Here is a 24,098-nt window from a genome sequence, read left to right on the forward strand (position 1 = left end):
TGTCGCACCAATTTCGACAGCGCCCTAGTCTAAATGCACATAGTAAACGTATGTGATTTATGGAAGTGGATAAAGGGACTCGGAGCTTTACAAAAAGGATTCCAGCAAGAGGGGTTTGGATGCATCATGCCATGCCAAGTGTATTTTGTTGGGCTTTTGTGTGTGAAATTGCTCCAGTCCACCTACACAAGGGGATACAGTGAGCTTTGTGAGTAATTGTATTGATGAGAAGCTCAAAGTGGGCGTCTCAGGGATGCCAGGAGGGCGAAGAGCTCCATGAGTGAGGTTCATCCCATGGCACCTCTACGAGACCCACAGCAGAATATTAAACATGCCAAATCCACCCCCATTCCCAGAATTACTACGCCAAAGAGGAGAGCGAGGCTGGCGGAATTAGTGCAATTACTAACTTCTAGTGTGGCCATATGGCTTCTGTGATCCATGAAAGATATCTCTCCATCATACAGAGCCAACCAAATGTAACAAACCCAAAAAGCCGGCGGGCCTAACTCACGCTGGAGCGTCATTCACTGTGTATGAATGTCAAAGACCAGACGCGGATAGAGCTGCGAGTGCATCAATCAATGTCAGCCGAGATTTGATATTGGATTCGAGACAACACCAGCCTCGGTTATTGTTTGCAGAGTAAAATGGGTCAACTTGTTTTTTTTCTTTTCTTCCCCCTTCTTCAGTAGTTGCGTACATGGACGTATACAGCACTTCCCTGAGGACCGGGTGCACTCTCGTCTTCTCCCTCCATCTCCCCTCATGTGGGATATGTATGTCCTCTGGCCATATTTGAATGTGACTTTCACCAAGCTCACCGCCATCGGTCTATGTCATAGGGGACTGTAATTAGAGCAAGCAACTCGTTGGAACAACCAGAATTTGCTGGTAAAGGTGTTATGTTAGATCACAGTGAAAGGGCAACACGTCGTGCATGAATGGTTTCATGTCTTTTAAGTTCCAGGGAGGGAAACGCTAAAAAAGTATAAAAGCGCTGTTTGCATTCCTTTTGTCTTTCTAATACATACACAATGCACAGCGCATTTGCGTGTGTAGAGAGGCCTACATGCTCAAGGGCGTATTACCTATGCATTCATATATTTTAATGTATTTCATCAGGGGAGAGTGGCTCCACACCAGAGTGTTTTTATATTCATGCATTCTGGGGTGCGTGCGGATTGATTTGATTTAGATTATTTATTTCCCAACTGCCCACAGAGGAGTCGCTGCCCCAAGGACTAATTACAGCCACAGATCTGCTCACATTAAAGTTACACTGTGGGCTTTTGTTTTTCAAAACAATCTGCAATGAAAGGAATGGATGTGTGTTGTGGTAGAAGTGCAGGGGTGGGGTGGGTGTGGTTTTGTGTTTAAGGGTATTGATATTTCACACGAGAGAGTAAACATCCTTGGGGAATCATCTCACATTTCCCATCGAGGTATAGCTGGTGACAGTCTGACACATCCTGAGCCTTGAACAGTCATGAGGTTTCGGCATCCGCATCGCTGATGACAAGACATCTCATGTCTCCCGAGCATCCATCTTGTCAGTCCTACCGATCACATTTCAACGCTCTGGAAGTAAGAAGCGGTCCACGGGCGTGACACTGGGGACGAGTTCCTGTCGTTAAAAAAAAAGCGAGGTGCATTGTTTGTACGACGCGCGGGAGGCTTGCGGACCGCTGGCAACTGTTGCGGTTGTGTTGCGTTGTGTGACACGGTCCCCGGTGTTGTTGACTCGCCGGGCGGAGACAGGGGTGCAGGGTAGCTCGGGGGACGGCACAGGTAGAAGGTGTCGCTTCTAATTGGCCCCCAGTGACTAAAGACGTCAGCTCGACACTCCGCAGAGAACCAGAGCAGTAGCGTGGGAGCAGAGGAGGAGGCCTGAGCGCCGCTGATCAGAGACGACGAGAGAGAGAGAGAGAGAGAGAGAGAGAGAGAGCAGGGGGAGAGCAAGAGAGAGAGAGAGAGGGGTATTGATCTTTGCTAATACATTCATCGTGTCACGTCCCATAACGATTTGCTGCCTGACTTTGATACGGCTTCAGTGGTGCAGGGGACAGTGTAGTCGGCTTGAAGGCCACCCATTGCGTCCCAAAAACTGTGGCCCGTCCAAGCCTGTGTGACACTGTCTTCACGACGCTGCCCAGGTCTGGTTGTTTTCAAGGGGGGATAGCCATTGCACAGCTGGTTACTTCTGACTCCTCAATGGAACACTTGTTTCCAGTCTTCAAAATCTGTATTACCATAGTTGATAACATGGGAGGGTGATGGTAATTAGTCCGCTTTGATTGTAGTCGTTATTCTACTTTGATTATGGTGTTGTGTGATTAATGTCTGTGTTGGGCAGTAATTCCTTAAATCATGCAAATCCGTGATGAGCGATGTCCCAGTGGTGGATAAACATCATTTGAATGCGCACGCAAATGGTACATTATTAGCAATCCGTCTTTGCATAACCAGAAATAGGAGGGCCTGTTTCTTTCACTCAGACACACACAGCCAGCAGCGTAGGACATTTTATTTAATGCAGTGTGAAACCGAGGATTCCACTATAACCTCTAAGGGGAAACGATAAAAGCAGAAGTTCGAGAAACTTCCTCAAGGTTGACAAAGATCGAGTGAAGAGTTGTCACCAGGGAAATCAAATCAAAAGCTGGTTCAACATCAACTTCAATCAGATAGCGCACGGTGGAGGGAGAAAGGGAAAATGAAAACAAAGCATAGTGTCTGTCTGGCTTATTTTTATATATATATTTATATATAAATGTAGGTGAGACTAACCTTTCTATCTCTGTTTTATCTGCAAGTTTAACCTACACAACAATTAACATGCCACTCTGCTTATGATGACTAGCATCTCTGGGCGCTTTGATGTGCAAATGAGCAGTCCACCCCCCCACACCCCACCTTCATCACAGCACCCCCCCCCCCCCCCTCTCTCTCTCAACCCCCCCATCCCGCTTCTCGCGCGGAGAGCGAGCCGAGCGTGTTTACATAACACAGAGCGGTGGGACCGAGCGCGAGGCAGCGAGCCAGCACTGCCAAGAGAGACCCGATAGATCTCACCGTCTGATCTCCGCTTAGCCATGGGCACGGAGAGGCGGGGGGAGAGCCCAGGAATACATTATCCACTCAGGGAATTTTAAAGAGGGAAGCAGGGGGAGAGGAGATGGGAGATGGAGAACCGGAGATGGAGAAGAGAGGAGCGCATGAAAAGAAGAAGAAGAAGAAGAAGCAGGAGGAGGAGGAGGAGATGGAGAAGGAGAGGAGACAAGATTCCCACTGACTAGTTCAGCTCCATATGTGTCTTACTCCTCCTTGAGGCTGTCAGTGATGGTCACAGTGACTTGTGTCCACTGGCATGCAGTAATCCCTCTTTTAGACACACACATACAGTACATACACAGAGACACAGACACACATTGTGTGTGTGTGTGTGTCTCTATCTCTCACACACAGCGACACACACTGTGTGTGTGTGTGTGTGTGTGTGTGTGTGTGTGTTTCTCAGTGTGTTTGTAAGAGATAGTCTATATTATGTCCTCAATCTGATGAGGATACACCGGAATCCACTCAAGGTCAAACTCTGCAAGTGGCTAGGTCTCCATTATGAAAGGCCAGTAAATATCCTCTCTGTTTCTACTGCCTGACAGGAATGCAAAAGTGTTGGCCGTGATTAATGGCATCACCAATATACTTACGTTGTGGTTTAGACCAGCTGTCTCCACCTTGGCTCTCGGCCATTACTAACCAACCAAACTACAAGAAACTGTATAAATGTACGAGCAAAGAAATCTTTATACCTCTCGAGAATTGAAAGTCCATTTAAAAAATGCATAACCAAACTCCACTCAAACCAATCTAGCCACAAGCACACGTTCACTCTGTATCCACGTCACAGCTACAGTCGTATGATTAGTCCCAGCTTCTATAAATAAAACACATATGAGAGTCCAGCAGTGCTACTGCGAGAATTTCTGCTGCCGGCGATTTATGACAAGGAAGCCATTCGCTTTCATCTGTTGCCTTTCCCATGAAAGCGAAAGATAAGTATGAAATAAGGAATCGGAAAACATTAAGGATATCAGTATCAGGTCCAGACTATGAATAGCAAATGCCCCTGCTGGGATGACGGTATGGGTGGCTATGGAGAGCAATGTGAAAACTCCACACCCTCAATCAGCCACTGGACCCCGACCTGTCCCGCTGGTGTGAGCCCAGCGTCTCTCTGAGCAAAGAGTCAATCGATGTGACAAACGGCACGCCATCTGCTAAAGCAGTGCTCCCGCGCTCTCACAGAGCCAACCAAGAGGGCATTGATCCGTGCTAATTCTCGGAGAAGATATCGCAAGCCGAGGGAGAGGGAGAGGGAGTGTGAGGGAGAGTGCCAGGGTCCTGTCCAAAAGCAATTCTGCTTGAGCCCCGTGACTTAGTGCTTACCAGAGCGGAGCGCCTCTTGTGACTGGATACTGGATGCATCAGCACCCTTTGCAGTCGGTTTTTAAGGCACTCCCGGCATGCAGCTGTGAGGGCTCGTGGTGTTTGTTCGAGAATTCATTCCTTTTGTCGGAAGTACTTCTCTTCCACTTCATTTAGTTACACTTCCTGTGCACTTCAAGAGTGTGTGGCCTCTGTTGTGTGACTGTGTGTGTGTGTGTGTGTGTGTGAGAGAGAATGTCTGCTGTTAATCAAATGAAGGCAGATCTCCTGAGGCTTTATCTTAGTACACGGTGATTAATTCAGTGTCATTTAACACAAATTCATTACCACGCAGATGCCTCTCTCAGGCCAAATCTCATTATTTCTAACCCATAAAAACACCTATCGGAAACATCTACGGTGGCATACATAAATGCGCACACACGCACACCCCCCACACCCTCACACACTACACCATTGCACTTAGTGAAGTAAAGTAGGCCCACACCTACAACCTCACCTAATGCAGCATGTTCAGGGGTACAAGGACAAAGCTCTGTTTAAACGTGGGCCTGGCTACCGTGCTGAGAGGCATTCAACATGACAGTGCAGGCTTTTACCTGCGGTATTTATAGCATTCAGTCCCCTCTTCATTGACATTGCCCGTTCATTATAGGCCAATGACAGGGCCCAAGCATATAATGTCCATTTTGCAGGTAAGTGAAAAAGGATGTTGGTGTCTTAACTGACATGCGAGTCACCTGACCCCTCTTTCCTCCGCTCCATTGTGATCATGCTCTGTGTCATGCCAGCTTGCCACCGGTTCTCTCAGGATGAGGCGTGACAGATAAGGAACTGTCAGTCAACCCTCGGACTCAGAGGATTTGAATTGATTTAAGTCAGGCGACACATTGCAGCTAAAGTGATTGAATGGCTAATAGCACTTGGGGATAATCATTTGCGCCGCATTCATATTAGCCTCTGCAGACTGACATGAAAGTCATTAGCCTCTTGGTCACCGTGACGGTGTTCACCAAACTGTCACTGGCATTGAGTCAACCAATTAATAACAAAAATAATTAGAACCAGTGTCTTAAAATGTTGTTTTTTGGGGGTCTATCTTTTCCACTGCTATTCAGTCCTTGAAGAGCACCTCCGTCTTGCTGTTGCTGTTATTTCAGATTTTGATTTTAGCCGCAAGATGTCTTGAGTGTTTCTGTCGTCTTGCCAAACACACCATTTGTACACACCCACGCAGACACAGACGCTCATTTCTCCCACTGTACTCTCCCTGTGGCAAGATGGCTGTCATTACAGCGTGGCATGGCACCCCTCCCTCCTCACAGCCGCCGCGTTAGCGTTGCTAACCCAAAAGAGAGCGGGATCAGCCCCTCTTTTATTCTAATTAGCCAGTGCCATAGAACATGGGACGGGGGGTTAAAGGAAGGAAAATGGAATGTGAAAACAGCAGCGCTAGCAAAGCTAATTAATGAGCTTCAAAAGGAAATATTAAATATGAATAAAGCCAGAAGCAACAGTTTGGATAAATTGAATTATTTAGGTGGAGTCCTTAGCCTGCTGAGAAAGATTGTGCTTGAAAAAATATCTTAATTTGTGTATGCCCTCTTTTACACAATAAATTAGCCTTTGTGTTTGTGCTGTTTTGCCTATATGTTATCTTATGTTATGCTGTTGTGTTTTTGGAATTGTTTCTTTTTGAAATTGCATCCTTTACAATCCTTTACAATAAATATATTTAGTATTAACTGCACTTCAAATAGCTGTGGATTTCAACTGGATGCAATTCCTATACAGGCCATCTGTGACTGAAACCTGCTAGATTTTTTAGATGTCTTTGAAGTGTTGTTTTGGCGCCAGGCATCAAGGTCACATGCTTTTTTGTATTCATAAATAAATGTGCTGTCGTTGTCACTCCAATTTCAGCCAGTTAATTTCCCAAACTCCCTGTGGCAAAAGCTTATGTAGTGATGACAGAGAAAAAAAAATGCAATGATATTTAGGTTACATAAATGCATGTGTAATTTTTGAATTGGCATTTCAGCAGACATTTTTTTAGATCTGAGAAGTCCAATCCACCAGCAGAACTAATTTTACAGCCATTAAAGGCTGACAAGGAGAGGACTATGATAAGTGCACTCACATCTCCATTCATTTAACCGAAATGTTTCTCCGTATGGCACCACTGATACGTCCTTGTGTGTGTGTACCCTGCGAGGAGATTGAGTCTAGTGTCTTTTGGTCTTGGTTTTGAATAATGCATCTTGGAGCAGGTCATGCAGAGATGCACATTAACGGGACAGTAAAAGGGTTCAGATGGAAACTCACGTGGACTGATTGAGACCTTTTTATATTCTTATTTAATTTTCTGAACCAGTGGCATCAAACATGGTCATATTGAAGGAATTGTCATTGAGGATTTGCGGATTCAAATGTGGTTTTATTGATGTACTGAGGTATCTCAGGGTTTTATCAAGAGCATGATTCACATCATTTTCTCGAGTAGGCAGCAGTGTTTTGGTTCCATGGACATTTGTTGCTCAGCAGTGGAAAATAAAAGAAATGGATTTTTGTGCCTGTGTGATAAGACCGAAAATTTCTTCTTTTTTTTCTTTTTCTTGGTGCAGCCCGTCTCCACATGCTTTGTTTCTCAGCAACGTAGAGGACATTGTTATCGTTCTGTTAGTAAGACCTGGCCCCCGACTGCTTAAGATGGAGCCATTTTCCAGGGTGCTTTCTCCCTCCCCGTATGAGCCGATTTCATGTGACACGCAACTGATGAGTGAAAAGGAAAAAGACACATCTGGATGTGGAGTCTGGAGGCAACGATTTGTTCATTTGCTATAGAATGAGGGCTGTGGGGTTTTTTTTTTTTTGGACCCAAGCTATTCCCTTGAGCAGATGCCTATTTCCAGAGCTATCCAGAGGGGGTCAAGGTTTGGTCAGCGAAGGAGAAAAATAGAGTCCCGGTTTTTGAACAAGACTTTAGAAACCACTTTGGATCGCCGCAGCTCTCCCCAACCACTGCTTCTAAAGTGGGAAGTCCCCACAGCCTGAGCTGAACTCTTTTATGGGCTGCTGAGAGAGGACTGTTGTTTTGGTTGGGACTCATAACAACCCACTTGACTGAGAAGGTGGCGCGTTTTATAGCATGCGTCTATTCCGCACACGTATCATTGTAACATGGTGTTTGCATCAACCCATATCATTACTGCCAGGCTTCATTGCCAAGTGTGTGGCCTTGCGGTTGTGCGACGAAATGTTGTGTCTGCATCATGGCTGTCAGGTTCCTCAGTGGTGCGGAGAGACATGCGGCAGAACTTGTCGTGCCGCTCGTCCCCGGCGTTTCCGACACAAGACATGAAATCCAATCTGTCCTCCAGTGAGAGTTAAAACACACAAGCTCACACACACACACACACACACACACACACAGGAGCATCTTTTTATAGGATCTCATGTCACTTACTGAGGTGAGCTGGCCTACATAGTCAACACGTCTGGCATTCTGCTGCTTTGCCATGTTTAGAACAAGCAAATTTGAGGCACAGAGAGGCTTGTCATTGTAGCAGCCGCATACTGAAATTATCAAGGTCCACTGTGAGCGTTGGAAACGTGTTTTTTGGGAAGCGCAAATGGGGACATCAGTGGTGCATTCGACACCCAGGAATGCTGAACACATGCCATGCCGCCTGATTAATTCCTCCAAAAAGTCAACAGATGGTAATGCTCGGGAACTGTTGCGGCAATTAGAGTGTCAATCAACGTGACTTCGACCTTGCTGTCAACTCGTCACTGTGCATTTGTGTCCAGAGGCTTGTGTGCAGTCACTGTAACCACAGTGGCTGCTCACTCACCTGATAATGGTGTCATATGATCCCAGTTGTGTTATTGCAGAGCAGAGATGGCAAGGGGAAGTGTGTGTGTGTGTGTGTGTCAGTGTGTGCAGACTCAGTTGTTCCCATTACAGGGTTCTTATTATTCAAGGGGAGGGAAAAGTTTTGAAATTTTAATCTCTTTGATTAAAATTCTGCGCCATTGTCTGTCGTTTTCAGGTGCCAAACAATTAGTCTCTCTCATTTACCGAGTATCTCACGTCCAATTGACTCACGTCCACCCAGTTTCCACCAAAGCTTTTGCCTCTCAATTGAGTAACTTCACACTTTCTGCATGGAGTCTCTGCTTTCTTTTCCTCACTCGAAAGCACCTGAGCCGGCTGCCTCCGCTGCCATGTCCGCCCCCATCTTCCTTCCCCGTGTTGCTATGCTGCAGAGGGCTCGGGTCAGACTTGAGTCCCTTGTTATTTCTCTGGTGACATTCACCTTAGACTAATTCCATTGAGGACTCCTTTTCAATTCATGCCACACAGCAGGCGGCTGGTGGTACAAGCTCCGCGGGCGTTTGGCATTTGCCTTCTGCAAAGAGCTCGATTTATACAGACTTTGTTAGCTGATACTTTTGCATTGACAGTGACGAAGGTTCGAGCTACTTTGTGACCTTCACACAGAGTTCCTCGCACTATTTTCGAGAAAGGCATGTCCTCGTTGTAATCCACAGTGTCCACAGAATGCCAATCCCGAGATCTGAGCCATTTCAAGTCACAAGCGTTAATTAAACTATTTCCTCCCCCTTCAAAACAACTGTGGCATAATGATCAAACAAGCATTTGAAGAGCGTATAAAAATGCAGAGCTCATTGTTAATGGGTCAATTATGTTTTGACAAGGTTTTTTGTGGCGTTCTGTTCAGTCTTACTCAATCTTGGCAGTGAGGGTTCAGAACAAGCGCCCCACAAGCTAGCTCGCTATTTGTCCTTCATCGCCGTCTTTTCAAATAAAATGGAACATTTCCCCCCCACAGTCCTCGCCATTAGAGAGCATTGGCATTCCGAGGCCAGTGGAAGCATGGTGCTTTTTTTTTTTTTTTTTTTTTAAATCTCATCACCTTGGCAAAGCAGTGCCCTTTGTGGTAATGAATCCCGGGGGAACAGGGAAACTTCATCTTTACGAGCCCATAAACGACCCAGGAGAATCTCGATAACCATTTACACCTGCTGTATAAACACCTGTAATTGGCCATTCCTGCTACCCGCTGCCCGGGAGTCTGTAAATCAGGCAGGCAGATGCACCGGCTTTAGTTTTTTTTTTTTTTTTTTTTTCCGGGACGCCAAACTGTGCTAGCGGCTGCACAAAGCTCCCGGAAATCACACACAAAGTCCGCCATGTCCACAGGGGGGGGACGGCGGCGGGTATTTGAAGCCCCGGCAAATGAGAGTGTGACATCACGAGGCAGCGCTATAGGCCCACGCCCAGCCGCCCCGGCGACGCCGGTAATACTCGGGGCCCAGAAGTGTAGCCCGCTCTCCCGCTTTCTCTCTCCCCCGCCGGGCGCCTTGCGGCCACCCTGCTGCTCGCGATCCGGGGCTGTCGGCTCGTAATGAGGCCGAGCGCGCGCCGCCGGAGTGCAGGGGCCGGACTCGGCGAGGGAGCAGCCGTCTCCCAGCGGAGCCTCGGCAGCTCAGCACGGCCCAGCCTGCTATTGTCACCACCGCAGGGAGAGCCCAGATCCAGACATCATCTATCATACAGCCGTCTGCTCCCGCAGTCAATGCGGCTGATTAATGGCTGCAGCTGGGGCTGGCCATTGGAGGCTCATGATTGAGATCCTCACCGGCCCTTTCTTTTAATTTCCATTAAAGCCGCGTAATGGATCAGATTATAAGCCTGCCTCAAGAATTCTTGGAAGAGATTCTTAATAAGAAATGGGGACCTGGAGGAGTTTGGTGTGTCCCATATGCTGTACAATGATACAGGATTGATGGTAAAAATAATATTTAAAACAATATTTTGTTCAAAGTCAGATATATAAAATATCCTATGTCTTATTTTAGATTTTCAGATTTAGACATGTCACATAATATAAACAGGGTTAGAGCTTGATTGTTTTAAAATCTGTTTATTTTCCTCAGTCAGAACTTCAATGTTAAGAACATAAAAGAGCATATTTGTACCTAATAGTCTAATATAGGCAATTATATTAAATTGTGTAAGCACTTTCACTTCTAACCACTTCTAATGAAAATGAATACCATGTCATGTCTAATAAAGTCAGTCATTATGAAAATGACCATACTGTCTATGGTTTAATTATCTAGGATATCTGGGTATGATACATGTTCAAAACCCACTCCTAAAAAGTGATGATGCGTAAACAAAAAACTCACTCCTAAAACCCATTTTAGCGAAGAAAATGATGCCATGGAAACTGCTGCCATTCCTTTAGGCACTTGCAACATCCACACACCCACATGCCCACACACACTCACTCACACACACACACACACACACACATACACACACTTGAGATCACCCATAATACACATTCAAGACACACACCTCTTAACACAGCCAACTCCTGTTTTCCAGGCTCCAGCATCTGATTTGGGCACCCGATAGTCTGTGGGATAAGCGGGCTCTCTTGTCTCTTTTATCTGGTGCTGAGGGGCGGAGTGCGAGGCTGAGAGACTCGGCTTTGTGCTGCGCCTGCCGACTGGGTGTCACCACAAGAGCCCTCTCTGTCTGGGAGGTCTGACACTGCAGGTCCACGCCTCAGCTGCCATGCCACACCACACCTCACTGCGCCACCCCACCCCACCTCACCACACCGCGCTACACCGCGCCTCACTGCGCCACCCCACCCCACCCCACCTCACCACACCGCGCAACACCGCGCCTCAGCTTACTATGCCACCCCACTCCACCCCAACACACCACACCTCACTGCGCCACCCCACCACACCACACCACACCGCGCTACACCGCACCTCAGCTTACTATGCCACCCCACTCCACCCCACCACACCACACTGCGCTACACCGCGCCTCAGCTTACTATGCCACCCCACTCCACCACACCACACCACACCTCACTGCGCCACCACACCACACCGCGCCACAGCTTACTATGCCACCCTACAGCGCCACACAACCCACACCACACCTCACTGCGCCACCCCACCCCACCTCACCACACCACACTGCGCTACACCGCGCCTCAGCTTACTATGCCACCCCACTCCACCACACCACACCACACCTCACTGCGCCACCACACCACACCGCGCCACAGCTTACTATGCCACCCTACAGCGCCACACAACCCACACCACACCTCGCTGCGCCACACCACACCACCACCCCGCGCTACAGCTCAGCACGTCACACCACCCGTGTGAGTCACGGGCAGATGCCTCCACACAGGTCTGTTCTCCACTCCTCCCTGGAGCACTGTCCACACATTTCAGCACCGTTTGTGATTAATGTGTTTTTAATGGAAGGGCTTTTGCATGTGGCGCCACGGACATAGTGATTTAACTCCGCACCGGTGCGGGTATAAATCATGGTATCATCACCATTTTGCATGGCTGGAAATCAAGGGGTTGAAGGCATCCCCAGGAACTTGTATGTCGGTGGGTGGGTAGGGGTGTGTGTGTGTGTGTGTGAGGGGATGAAGCAGTTTTAAGTCACACTGGTGCCCGGCTCCTTGCCTGCTCTACTATTAATGGCCAGAAAAGCGAAAAAACTCAACCCTGTGAAGTGAGAAATGAGTACAAGGCTTTTCCCTGGTGACCAGAAAGTGGTTTTGGGGCCATGGGTGCAAATAAATGTAGCGTGAGGGTGTGTGTGTGTGTGTGCATATGAGTGCGTGAGCAAGCAAACGTCTACACCATATGTGTGTGTGTGTGTGTGTGTGCGAGCATCTAGTCTACACCATATGTCTAGTGTTAGGGTGGCTGTGTGTGTGTGTGTCTCATGTTTATGTTCATATAACATATCCATGACGCCATACACCTTGTGTCACGTCTTGCATGTGGAGCACAGCTGCAGCGTGTGTGTGTCTGTGAATTTTAGAGTTCCTGTGTGTGTGAATCAGTCTACATATCAGGGTTCCTGTGTCTGTGAATCAGTCTGCATATCAGGGTTCCTGTGTGTGTGGATCAGTCTACATATCAGGGTTCCTGTGTGTGTGAATCAGTCTACATATCAGGGTTCCTGTGTCTGTGAATCAGTCTGCATATCAGGGTTCCTGTGTGTGTGGATCAGTCTACATATCAGGGTTCCTGTGTCTGTGAATCAGTCTACATATCAGGGTTCCTGTGTGTGTGAATCATTCTACATATCAGGGTTCCTGTGTCTGTGAATCAGTCTACATATCAGGGTTCCTGTGTCTGTGAATCAGTCTACATCAGAGTTCCTGTGTGTGTGAGTCAGTCTACATATCAGGGTTCCTGTGTGTGTGAATCAGTCTACATATCAGGGTTCCTGTGTGTGTGAATCAGTCTACATATCAGGGTTCATGTCTGTGAATCAGTCTACATATCAGGGTTCCTGTGTCTGTGAATCAGTCTACATATCAGAGTTCCTGTGTGTGTGAATCAGTCTACATATCAGGGTTCCTGTGTGTGTGAATCAGTCTACATATCAGAGTTCCTGGAGACAAAGAGAATGTGTGAGCCTACAGCAGGTGACCGAGAGGCGTCATACTGAGAGGATCTATTTTGTTTTTGTTTACAATTCCGTACGTCGCTCCGCCTATCTGGGGAGACTGAGAGAGAGAGAGAATGGGAGAGTGAGTCAGTGGAGGGGGAGAGAGGGGGAGAGGAGGAGGAGGAGGAAACGAGGCTCTTTGATCCCTCCGAGCACGAGCATCCCACTGTTTAACATTCCGCCACATTTTCTGTGAGGCTGTTAGTTCTGTCTTTTTTCCTCTTCGCTCACTCCCCGTCTCACTTTCGATCACTCTCTCTCTCCCTCTTTCTCTCTCTCTCTCTCCCCCTCTCCCTACTTCTCTCTCTCTGTCTCTTTCCCCCCTCTGTCTTTTGTTCCAACAACAGCATAATTTGAAGCTGTGTTTGAACAAACACATTGATTGGTAAACTGCTCGGCGCTGGCACAAATCAGAGCGCCTATTGATGAGCCGGTTATGGAAGCGGCTGGACTTGCCCGGATTCCATCCCTCACCGCGAGGCATAAACACGTCACCCCACGCTCCGGAGAAACCTTCACAAGGTTTAGCCACCAGGAAGAGAAATCGCCTCTGGACGTGGCAGCCGGCAAAGAGCTTTTCCTCTCAGCTTGACACCCCGCATCATCAGTCAGTCTGTGGCCTCTTTAATAAACGAGCGTCTCCATCACCGACTGATTGTAACTGTAATGTAATCACTCATAGCTGTAAAATAAAAAGCCGGGACTGTTTACGGAACGTGTCCAGAGCTAGAGACTACCAGGAGATTTATTAGGGCTGGTAATGTACACAAAGTGCAGTTTTCCTCCCACGCAGACTAATTGCTTTGACACGTTCAAAAGAGCCGGGTCATAAAATAAGCCGAATCTCTCCTCGCTTAAGTAAACTCGCCCTTGGATTTTTAAAAATAGCCTACTTTTGATATGACACCTCTGCAGATGGAATTAACTTACTTCAAACTAAAATCTCATCAGAGGATAAATGAATGAATCGATTCATTTGTAATGCAGTGACAAGAAAAGCCCTGGCTGCACCATATGTGACTCAAACGCACTCACTAGGAGACCGAGGCAGTGTGTCCTTGGCAGACAGGTTGAGAAAAAAAAATGGGGAGCCCTGAAGTCCACACAGGCTGTCCCTGTCAACCCTGGTGGTGAGAGGCACGAGGCGCTCTCTCCGCTGAGGTATGTACCGCTGGCCTGGCTGGTAGTTTGTCTTCTGAAGTCGCTACAGCAGATGGACAGCCAGGAACTCGAGCAGGAGCAGGTGCTCCAAAGGCCAGCTCTTCTGGGTGAGCAGACAAGACACTCGCCCCGGCAGAGAACACCAGGGAGAGAGGGAGGGAAGGGAGGGGAGGGGAGGAGAGGGAGGCATCCTGCAGGCCAGAGAAGTGACAGCTTTTTCTCATTCCTCCACGTGTGAGTGCTTTCTCGTGTTTCCTCCTCGTGAACTTCTAATGGCGCGCTCCCTTTGGCCTGTAGTACCAGCCGTGGATATATTTATTAAGCAGCCTGACTGAGGGGATAGTTGCGCGATGTATTTTTCATATGCCCATTTCATCGGCGCGACTTCTCGTTTAATGCATGAGCCTCACTTTTAATCTCAACGCAAAATTAGCAATTAGAGACGCTGAAGGAAACCAAAAATTGTGGTGCAGCAAATGCAAAAAAAAATAATAGTAATAAAAAAATCTCTTTCTGATATAACAGCAAACAGAACATTTCTACATCTGAAATCACTTCTGTGCACAGCCAATGTCTCTGAGGGTTTTTTTTTTTATTTTCAAAGGCAGGCAGTCTTTTCCCCCCTTTCTCTCCCTCTCCCTCTCCCCCTCTCCCCCTCTCCCCTCTCCCCCTCTCCCATTCCCTCTCTCTCCCTGCTTGTCTTGTTCCTTTCTGTCTTTCTCTACCTCACCATCTTCTCACTCTCTGTCTTTCTCTTTCCGTCGGTTCTCCCTATAGTCTGAAATAGACAATAGTCAGAAAGAGGGGATGTAGCTGCATGGCAAATTCACTTATCACTAAGCTCCAATTGCTGGGATTATTTATAACATACAGGCCTTGAGAATGTAGTGGAAGATTTTTTCTTCTCTGTTTTGTGGAAAGCAATTAATTTAGGGGACGTATCTCTCAGACTGGATTTAACTGTCATTTACGTACGTTTTAAATAACTTGTGAAAGCCTAGCGTAATCACCTAAAGGTTTACAAAAAAAAAAAAAAGAAAGGCGCAAATCTTTTTTTCTCTGCCCAGATAGAGGCTCTCAGTCAACTACTTCATTTCCACCATCAGTTTGTGGAGTGGTGGCCTTTAAATCTCCCCATGAAACCATGGGCTCCAGCATCACCAAAGTGTTCCATTTCGCCAAGAGCCTTTCTCACTTCCCCCCACGTCTGACCTACTTTGGAATTCATTTTTTGTGGGTCTCAACTCGACTCCCTCCCTTGTAAACAGCCATGTGGGTGTGTCTAAGAGCCCCTTCTAGAGCTCTCTCTTTCTTTTTTTCCAAGTGTGTCTCCCCCCCCACCCCTCCTAAAATTACCTGGTTCACTTGGTTCATCCGATCATTAACCAACACTGCTATCTCTTTCTCTCTCTCTTTCTCTATCTCTCTCTGTCCATTCAGGTTTTGGCATGGGGAATACACGGTGGCGGTCAGCATCAACGACTACTTGGATGTCTACTGCCCGTACTATGACACCCCACAGCCGCACAGTCGGATGGAGCGCTACATCCTCTTCATGGTCAACCACGACGGCTACGCCACGTGCGAGCACCGCATGCGCGGCTTCAAGCGCTGGGAGTGCAACCGGCCGCAGAGCCCGGACGGCCCGCTGCGCTTCTCCGAGAAGTTCCAGCTCTTCACGCCCTTCTCGCTGGGCTTCGAGTTCCGCCCGGGACACGAGTACTACTACATCTGTGAGTCGCCAAAAGCAAAAAGGGCAGATTTCAGTGTGTGGGGTAGGGGTGTGGATCTCAAGGTAGACGTACTGAGAGACATGTTTTGGATTGGACGCTACTTGGTCTTCTAAAATAGCGTGATGTGCGACTGGTCCTCCGACTCCTCACGGTGACTAAAACAAATAATTCCAAAACCCGGCACTCAGTGGACAAAAAAAGTTGAAAAGCCTTTATTAGCTAGGGCAGTAGCATTACAAATAAGCAACACAAATACCAGCGCTAAGCCTTCATCAGGGTCTGAAAACTGAGAATCAGATTTCGGACGGGCCGCTACTCTGAAATGGTGTGATATGCGACTGGTCCCCGGCCGCCTGGTCCGGCTGCTCTCGCTGCGTAATCCAGCCCATTTAAGTGCTTCTGACGCCAACCCAATCCCCATTAACCTCAAAGAGCTTCCAGCGCATCCTTTCAAAGCGGAAGGCCCGTTCGCAGGCGGCTTTTAATCGTTTCTTTTCTCTTTTTCCCGCTCTTCTGAGGCACACACAGGACCAGAGCCTGTACTCCTCCACATACGAGCGCAAAACCAGAAGACAAGCGAAACGGGAATAATTACATTTCCCCCGCCCTCCCCACATCCAGCTGTTCTAACTAGATAACTTGAAAGGCCTTACGCTACGCCCTCAAATGGGTGCCAAAGCAGCTACATTATTTATACAGTCATTACAATGCGTGGCAACAGAAAACCCCGGCATTCGCAGTGTGACAGAAGGGTTCAAAGCCCACCTGCATTTGGTGAACACACTGCACAATATGGCGACACTCAAACCCACACAAACACACTCGCCCACTATACACAAACACACACACACACGCATTCATCTCAAAGCTTCTGCTCAGTCCCACCAGATCCGAGCGTTTGTCTGGTGCAAACCCCCACAGCAGCAGTGCCAAAGCCTTTAGCCCCCCAGAATCAGCAGGGCTCCGGCTCCCATGGAAATGGACACTGATTATACACAGATCCTATTTTAATGTCAATTATCTTTTGACTGACAGCTGAGACAGGAGAGACGGGAGGTGTGTGGGGGGGTTTTGGGAGCAGGGGGCGGGGGGCGGGGGGGGGGATCGGAGACTAGAGGGGCGGTGCTCTCTGGAAGTGTTTGCGTCCCTCAAACCAGCGGGGCGTCTAGCTACTTATCATACATGGTAGCGTGTTGTCAACCTTCCAAAAAAAGAGAGGCAGAGAAAAAAAAGCCGACGACACAAAAGAGCTAAAAAAAGTTCAAAGATGCCCTTCACTCTCCGGGGCCCGTCCCTCAAACTGGGTTTTTGAATGCCCCCGCCTCCCAGATCCTCTGCCGGGCCCTGCATTGTGCGGACCCTTTTGTCCTAGCCTGAGGGGCAGGGCCATGTGAAAAAAGAGGGGGGGGGGACCTCTACTCCCTTCCTCCCCTTTGCCCCCCTGTTCTATTCCACACCAATACTACCAATAATGCCATTCAGGGAGGCTTCACCTCCAGAGAGAGGGATTGTCTGGATGCCTGCAACATTGTATCTGTCTCAGTCCCCAGGGGGCCCAGGAGGGTGGGGGTGGGGGGGCTGGGGGGTCGCGCTGATCCTGAAGGGAGATGGATCTGCGGGGTTATCAGGGGGAGAGGAGGGAGAAAAGGGGAGCGGGGGGGTTGGTTGGTTCGGCTTGATTGTGCGGCGATAAAAGAGCACGTCCATCACCCCTGCGGTCGGACTTAACCCCCTCCTCCCTTCGCCGGCCCCTCATATTGATCGGCGGTGATGACGTCTTGACAGCTGTCTCCCACCCCAGCTGCCTTCGGTTGAGGTTGGGTGCTCTCCAATGAAGCCCTGAGTATGTGCTGTGGTGGCACGCCACGGGAATACGCAATGACCTGGGGAGAGGGACGGGAAGCGGAGAGAGAGAGAGAGAGAGAGAGAGAGATGGGGTGCGGTGGGAAGGAGAGAGGGAGAGAGGGGAGCTATGAGAAAGGGAGAGAGGGGGTGCGGTGGGGAGGAGAGATAGAGCGAGGGAGAGAGGGGAGCAATGGGAAGGAGAGAGAGAGCGAGAGGGTTGTGATGGAAGGAGAGAGAGGAGAGAGAGAGCGAGGGAGAGGGGAGCAATGGGAAGGAGAGAGAGAGAGCGAGTGGGGGTGTGATGGGAAGGAGAGAGAGAGAAGGACAGAGAGAGAGGGAGAGCAAGAGAGAGAGCGAGGGACAAGGAGGGGGAGAGGGGTGTGATTGGTCAATAGATATGGGGCTCTATAGAGTGGCTCAGAAAATGGGATCCGCTGCCAGGGTGCATCCCAATGTTCTTAAAACATCCACCCGTGTCCCAGTGAGATGTTGCTTTATTTTCCAGCCCCTCTATGTTATCCGCCAAGACAGATTTCATTTTCGCCTGTAGTCTTCTCTGGACGGGTGCTGCCTGGTGTGTGTGTGTGTGTGTGTGTGTGTGTGTGTGTGTGTGTGTGTGTGTGTGTGTGTGTGTGTGTGGGCAACCATGGAAGCGAAATATAATCAAGTCAGAGGGTCAGTGAGTGAAGGGCTGGGAGAGATTCAGGCTGATGCAGAGGTACCCAGTGTGGCTGGAGTGACTGGCCGTGATGTGTGGCGTGTGTGTGTGGCGTGTGTGTGGTGTGTGTGTGTGTGTGTGCCATGTGTGTGGTGTGTGTGTGTGTGCCCACCGATGACAGTGGAGAGAGATTTGCTTTTTGTTTCTCGGGTCAGCCAGTTGTCTGCAGAGCAATTTGCAATGGGGACATGGTGTGTGACAGGGCATTGTGTGTGACGGTGGCGCGGGCCTCGGAAGGTCAGCACAATTTCCGCAGGAAGGGGAGGCAAATTTCAAGCACCGCTTTTGCTTCTGTCACGAGGTCAAGAAGACACTCAGAAATAGACTTCCGAGTAGCCGTTCAAGGAGCTGGTCAAAGATTGTGGGGGTTGTAGTGTCAGTCGCAATGGTTTCCTCAATTTCATCACTCTTTCCTTTCCTCCCACCCCTTTCTCTCTCTCTTTCTCTCTCTCTCTCAGCTTCTCCCCATCCCAACCATGCAGGGATGCCTTGTCTAAAGCTGAAGGTGTACGTGAAGCCAACAAGTAAGTCATGCTCCATCTCTCTCTCTCTCTCTCTCTCTCTCTCTCTCTCTCTCTCCCCACTGTAGCTATCTATCTTCTGGCCTAGTTCAATTCGCCTCCTGGATAATCACCTGGATGACATATTTTCTTTTACCCCCTTAGAATGTGTTTAACTTTGACATTTTCACCTACATTGAATGTGAGGATATTTACAGACCACATTTTTTTTTAAAAGCCATGACATAAATATGTCATAATATCCTAATCTATCATACAGTCCTCTCTGCACGGAGAAAGCCAGGGATGTGATCTAGATTTCTGCAACACAGTAATTAAAGCATAATTAGGTCAGCCAGGATGTTGTTTAAAATCCCCCCGCTGCTCCCCAGAAGAGGTATATATTTCTTCTTTCTTCTCCCTCCCGCTCTCTCTCTCTCTCCCTCTCTCTCCCTTGTTCCTTTACTCCTGGGCTTGCAGCTCTAGCACTCCCTGTGTTTTGCTGTCTCTCTGTGTTCCTGTGCTTTCAGATGGTTCGAGTTACGAGTCTCCCGAGCCCTTCCTGATTGACGAGGGCCCGAGCTGGAGGGCGCAGGCCCCCCGCCTCCCCCTGGTGCTGGCTCCACTGCTGCTGCTGCTGCTGCTGCTGCCGCCGCTGGCCTCCCTGTGAAGACCTCCAGCCTGTGACCACGCTCACGCTCCCGTACCTGGGGCCCTGGATGCTCCCGCCGCCCTCTCCCTCCTCCAACTAACTGCCCCCCCAAGACCCTCCCCAGCGCGCCACCGTCCCCCTCCCTGCCCCACCGCCCCCCCCCCCCCCCCCCTCGACTCCCTCTCTCCTCCGTTCCCTTTTACCCTGGCCAAATTCCCTCAGGGACACCCTCTCGACCCACACCACCACACACAACGAACAAATGAGCACTGTGTGTCTGTGAGTGTGTCTGTGCGTGTGTGTGTGTGTGTGTGTGTGCATCTGTGTGTGTGTGTGTGTGTGTGTGTGTGTATGTCTCTGTGTGTACGTCCATGTGTGTGCATATGTGTGTGTGCGTATGTGTGTGTGTGTACGTGTGTGTGCGTGTTTGTGTGTGTGTGTGTGTGTGTGTGTGTGTGTGTGTGTGTGTGTGTGCGCGCGTGCGTGCGCATGTGTGTGTGTGGTGTGTGTACGACACTGTGACAAATAGAAAAACAGCAGACACCTGGGGCCTGCCAAGCATTTTAAAGAGAATGTCTTTCATATCTGGGGGAACAATTCTTGAAATTCACAAAACCCCCCTCTCATTTCTGTCGCTTGTCGCATTATAGGGCCTTGGTTGATTCCATCACCTGTGTCACAGCTGTCGCTCCCCACAAATGTTATTTGGGCTGGACCGTTCTCAGTGTAATAGCACACATTCAGGATTCACATTTTCAGCCAGCTGGATCAAGAGGGCATTTGCTCAAGGGATCCCATTAAACATGGCTCCTGGCGACACCAAAGGACTTCAGCTCTCTACGTGTGCACATGATGACGAGGCTTTGGAGTCTGCACATCAGAGAGGCGGACATTGTGAGAGAGCCACTTGCATGGACACTGTGACAAATAAAAGTAAAAATAAAAAAATAAAAAATAAATAAGGAGATGAAAAAGAAAGAAACACTGACCTTCCTAATGATGATATATTTTTATTCAGAAATACAGACAATGTGCGATCAAAAAAAGAAACAAACAAACAAACAAACAAACAAAAAAAAGCCTCTTAGACGTATTAGCTGCGCTGTGCTTGGCCCATGGCTTTCGGAGACATCTCACTCACTCATCACGTTTGCTTTGCATATGAGTTTGGTCCTCACCACAGCCTGAGATGCCTCTTCTGGTGCTTTGTCCATGCTGGAGAGGGCTGAGGCACGCCGGCCGCCGGCCGCCGCTGCCACCCATCCATCTGGAGGACACAGATCAACGCGGTCAGTTTGGCTCGCCGAAGAACGCCAGACACTAATGCTGCAAAATTAAGCTTTGATCATCGGAAGACTCTGAAGGCATACACACACACACACACACACACACACACACACAAACGATGGAACACAAAATGACTGCTGTGTTAAGAACGGAGTCTAGGGAAAGGCTTTCTCTAATGTGAAAATCACAACATAATGAGGCAACATGGAACGAGCATCCACAAACAAGACTAGATATTTTTATGTATTCTACTTCATGTTATTTTTGTAGCATTTAAGTGCAGGATCCATTATTCATGGGCTCTTCGGGGGATTGTCTTTGAGTGACGACAGGCTATTGGCAGTGACTCAGCTGCCCAATACATTTTTGGGGGGGATTCTTTCACTGTAATCGTTGTTGTTATTGTGCTCTTGTCAAATTGTAATCAGTATTTAATGGACAAAAAGGCATCCAGACTTGATTGTATGTCCATCAGACTTGGTGTTTCTGTTCTCTTTTTTTCATTCAGCTTTTTTTGTACAGCCTTCTTGTTTTGTCCAGTTGCGGAAAACATGTTCAAAATGGAGCCACACAAATAAAGCGTTTTGTCTATAGAGGGTTCTGTTGTTGCAGTGCTCCCATTACACACACACACACACACACACACACACACACACACACACACACACACACACACACACACACACACACACACACACACACACACACACACACACACACACACACAAAGATTTAATTTCACACGGCAATAAATAAGGAAACACACACAGTAGAAGCCATGGTGCTAAGGGATCAACTTGGTAGTATAATATCCAGATGATCAAGACAAACTTTTCTCATTTCTCTCTGTACGGATTATTGAGTTAAAATGACTGATTTGAGCATGCTACAGGAAATTGTTGCGTAAATCATTACCTGTATGTGAAATGTGTAGAAATATATTGTTTAAAATGTGAGACATATAAGTAGATTACATAATTAATTAATAACGTAGGAAAGTCGGCTAAAGATATTGCATTAAGGGCCTCATTTTGAGAACAATATACAATGGAGTATTTGCATTTCAAAGAATGGAATCAAGTCAAACTGTTTCAACATAAAAGATATATGAAAAATCAGTTCAGATCACAGCCTTCATCTACTTAGACAACTCACCAAAAGTACTACTTTGTGGATAGGTTGTCCTTGTGGTTTTACATTCAAGTGTATATTTATTGCTTTCGAGCTGTTTGTCCTTATAGATTCATGCACTGCATATTTTGTGTGGCATAAATCTTTCATCTTTGTTATGTATTTTGAGAAAATCATCCCCTTTACACACACCATTGAAATGTGGGTTTGCCCAAATGTGTTGTGCCAAAAAACAGCAGACATTTTTCACAGCACTTTGGGAGGGAACATGCCAACAGCTTGAGTTTTCATCCCAACATGTTTTTGTTTTTTCACAGTTTGGTGCCAAAACATTATTGACTATAATTTGTCATCTCAGAGACTGTAATTTTGTCTTTTATCTCTATGTGTGGGTTTTTTGTGCTATATTCGAATAGTGGACAGCCACTATCAACGTGCTGGCCTTTTAAAAAAAAAAAAAAAACGTCCTTGATAACCTTAATATTTCCCTCAGCTCCTGGGTCAGATCCCTAAGGCAATGCAACTTTGACCAATCAGGGCTTCGGACTGCCCTGGCTGCTCAGCCAACTATTAGGTGTGGCCAGGCCCAGGGCTGAGAAATGTGGGTGTCCTCTGTGAATAATTTATGCAATGTAGACTCTGATGAAAAATACATGGGCAGGGAGAGTGGGGCAGGTAGTTCAGCGGAGGGAGTCTTGTTCTATATAGGTAGGGAACAGGTAGTGGCCGCAGGGAAAGTGACACACACTGGGCCTCTTTTTGAAGTTCCCTTTGAAAACAAATGTGCCTAGTGGCACACATATCACATTGTAGCTGTGTTCCACAGCTGAGCAGCCGACCTATTGTTCATAGAAGGAACATCTATCTTTAAAAGAGTGGTCATTTTGCCAACCTCTACGGCTACCCCCTTTTAATATTTAGGGTCTAATTTAGCCTACTGACATACCAGTGGACCATGTTGAGTTGCATTACATATTGCTCGGTGCATATATAAATTAAATAAAATGCAAACATGAATGCCTTGAAGAAAATATAACACAAGGAGTTCAGCTGATGTCATATCATGTTTTTTTCTGCAATATTTAAGTATAGGTTAATGGACATTTTAAAAGTATCATCAGTGGGCCTGACTTTTCCCTAAATATCTTGGAATTGTCACTTTATTCCACCTCAACCTTTTGTGTGTGTGTGTGTGTGTGTGTGTGTGTGTGTGCGCGCGCGTGTGCATGTGTGTGGTGTGTGTGTGTGTGTGTGTGTGTGTGTGTGTGTGTGTGTGTGTGTGTGTGTGTGTGTGTGTGTGTGTGTGTGTGTGTGTGTGCGTGTGTGTGCGCGCATCTAATCCTTTTTAAAAGATATTTGTCGCCCCCAACAGTTTCAAAAGTGTGATTACAGTGTTCAAAAGTCTTCTAGTGTTATGCTTGCGTCATTGCGATTGTTTTTTATTTGTCTTTTTATTTATTTATTTGAATTGTTTCAGGTTAGCCTACATTTATGTTACATCATTTATTGATTTTTAATGAGCTTCTGGTATCTGCTAGTATCTCGTTCGCCCGAAATACTTATACGTCCACGCCCTCTGTTGTTGATGGTTATGCGCACTTCATGATCAAACAGCGCAAACATGAGTCACAAACTTAAGGACTGCGAATTAAGTGTCTTGAATATGACGAAAGCCCTCTCTAAAAACGCATGGGAGGAGAAGAGATTCGAACATCAAAAACGTGTTCTTCAACAGGACCACTGGAGAGAGATCATTTCGATTAACAGGAAATTAAGAGAAGTTAAAACCACCCTGCAGGAGATCAGAGCAATAAGTGGCTACTGCCATGAAACAAATTATCTTCATTTCACTGCTGTAAGTACACCAGACCAAGACTATAAGGTGTCCATGAAGGATGGCACAACACAGCTTTTTCAACCTGATAAAGAAATTCGTCAAAACGAGATAATAAATGCAGAAGACTTGACTCCTGAGATGTCTTGGTTACGCAGGCGGTGCGCCTGTGGACGCGTTCTCCTGAATTGGGCGCTGACCCCTGAATCGGTGGACGTGCATGGTGGGCCGTCGGCCGAGAGAAGA

The 24,098-nt window shown here is 47.6% G+C and overlaps 1 protein-coding gene across 1 annotated transcript in view; it reads left to right on the top strand.

Annotated features, from left to right (window-relative positions):
• efna2a (ephrin-A2a) overlaps positions 1-19,719 on the top strand; it is a 37,305-nt gene extending 17,586 nt beyond the window's left edge. The window contains exons 2-4 of the mRNA XM_062520262.1: positions 15,593-15,885; positions 18,907-18,972; positions 19,479-19,719. Of these exons, the coding sequence (XP_062376246.1) occupies positions 15,593-15,885; positions 18,907-18,972; positions 19,479-19,618 (499 nt within the window). The 3' untranslated portion in view covers positions 19,619-19,719. The remainder of the gene's footprint in view (positions 1-15,592; positions 15,886-18,906; positions 18,973-19,478) is intronic.
• Positions 19,720-24,098: the final 4,379 nt, after the last annotated feature.

The sequence above is a fragment of the Sardina pilchardus genome, chromosome 2 (assembly GCF_963854185.1).
Source record: "Sardina pilchardus chromosome 2, fSarPil1.1, whole genome shotgun sequence".
Taxonomy (NCBI): domain Eukaryota; kingdom Metazoa; phylum Chordata; class Actinopteri; order Clupeiformes; family Clupeidae; genus Sardina; species Sardina pilchardus.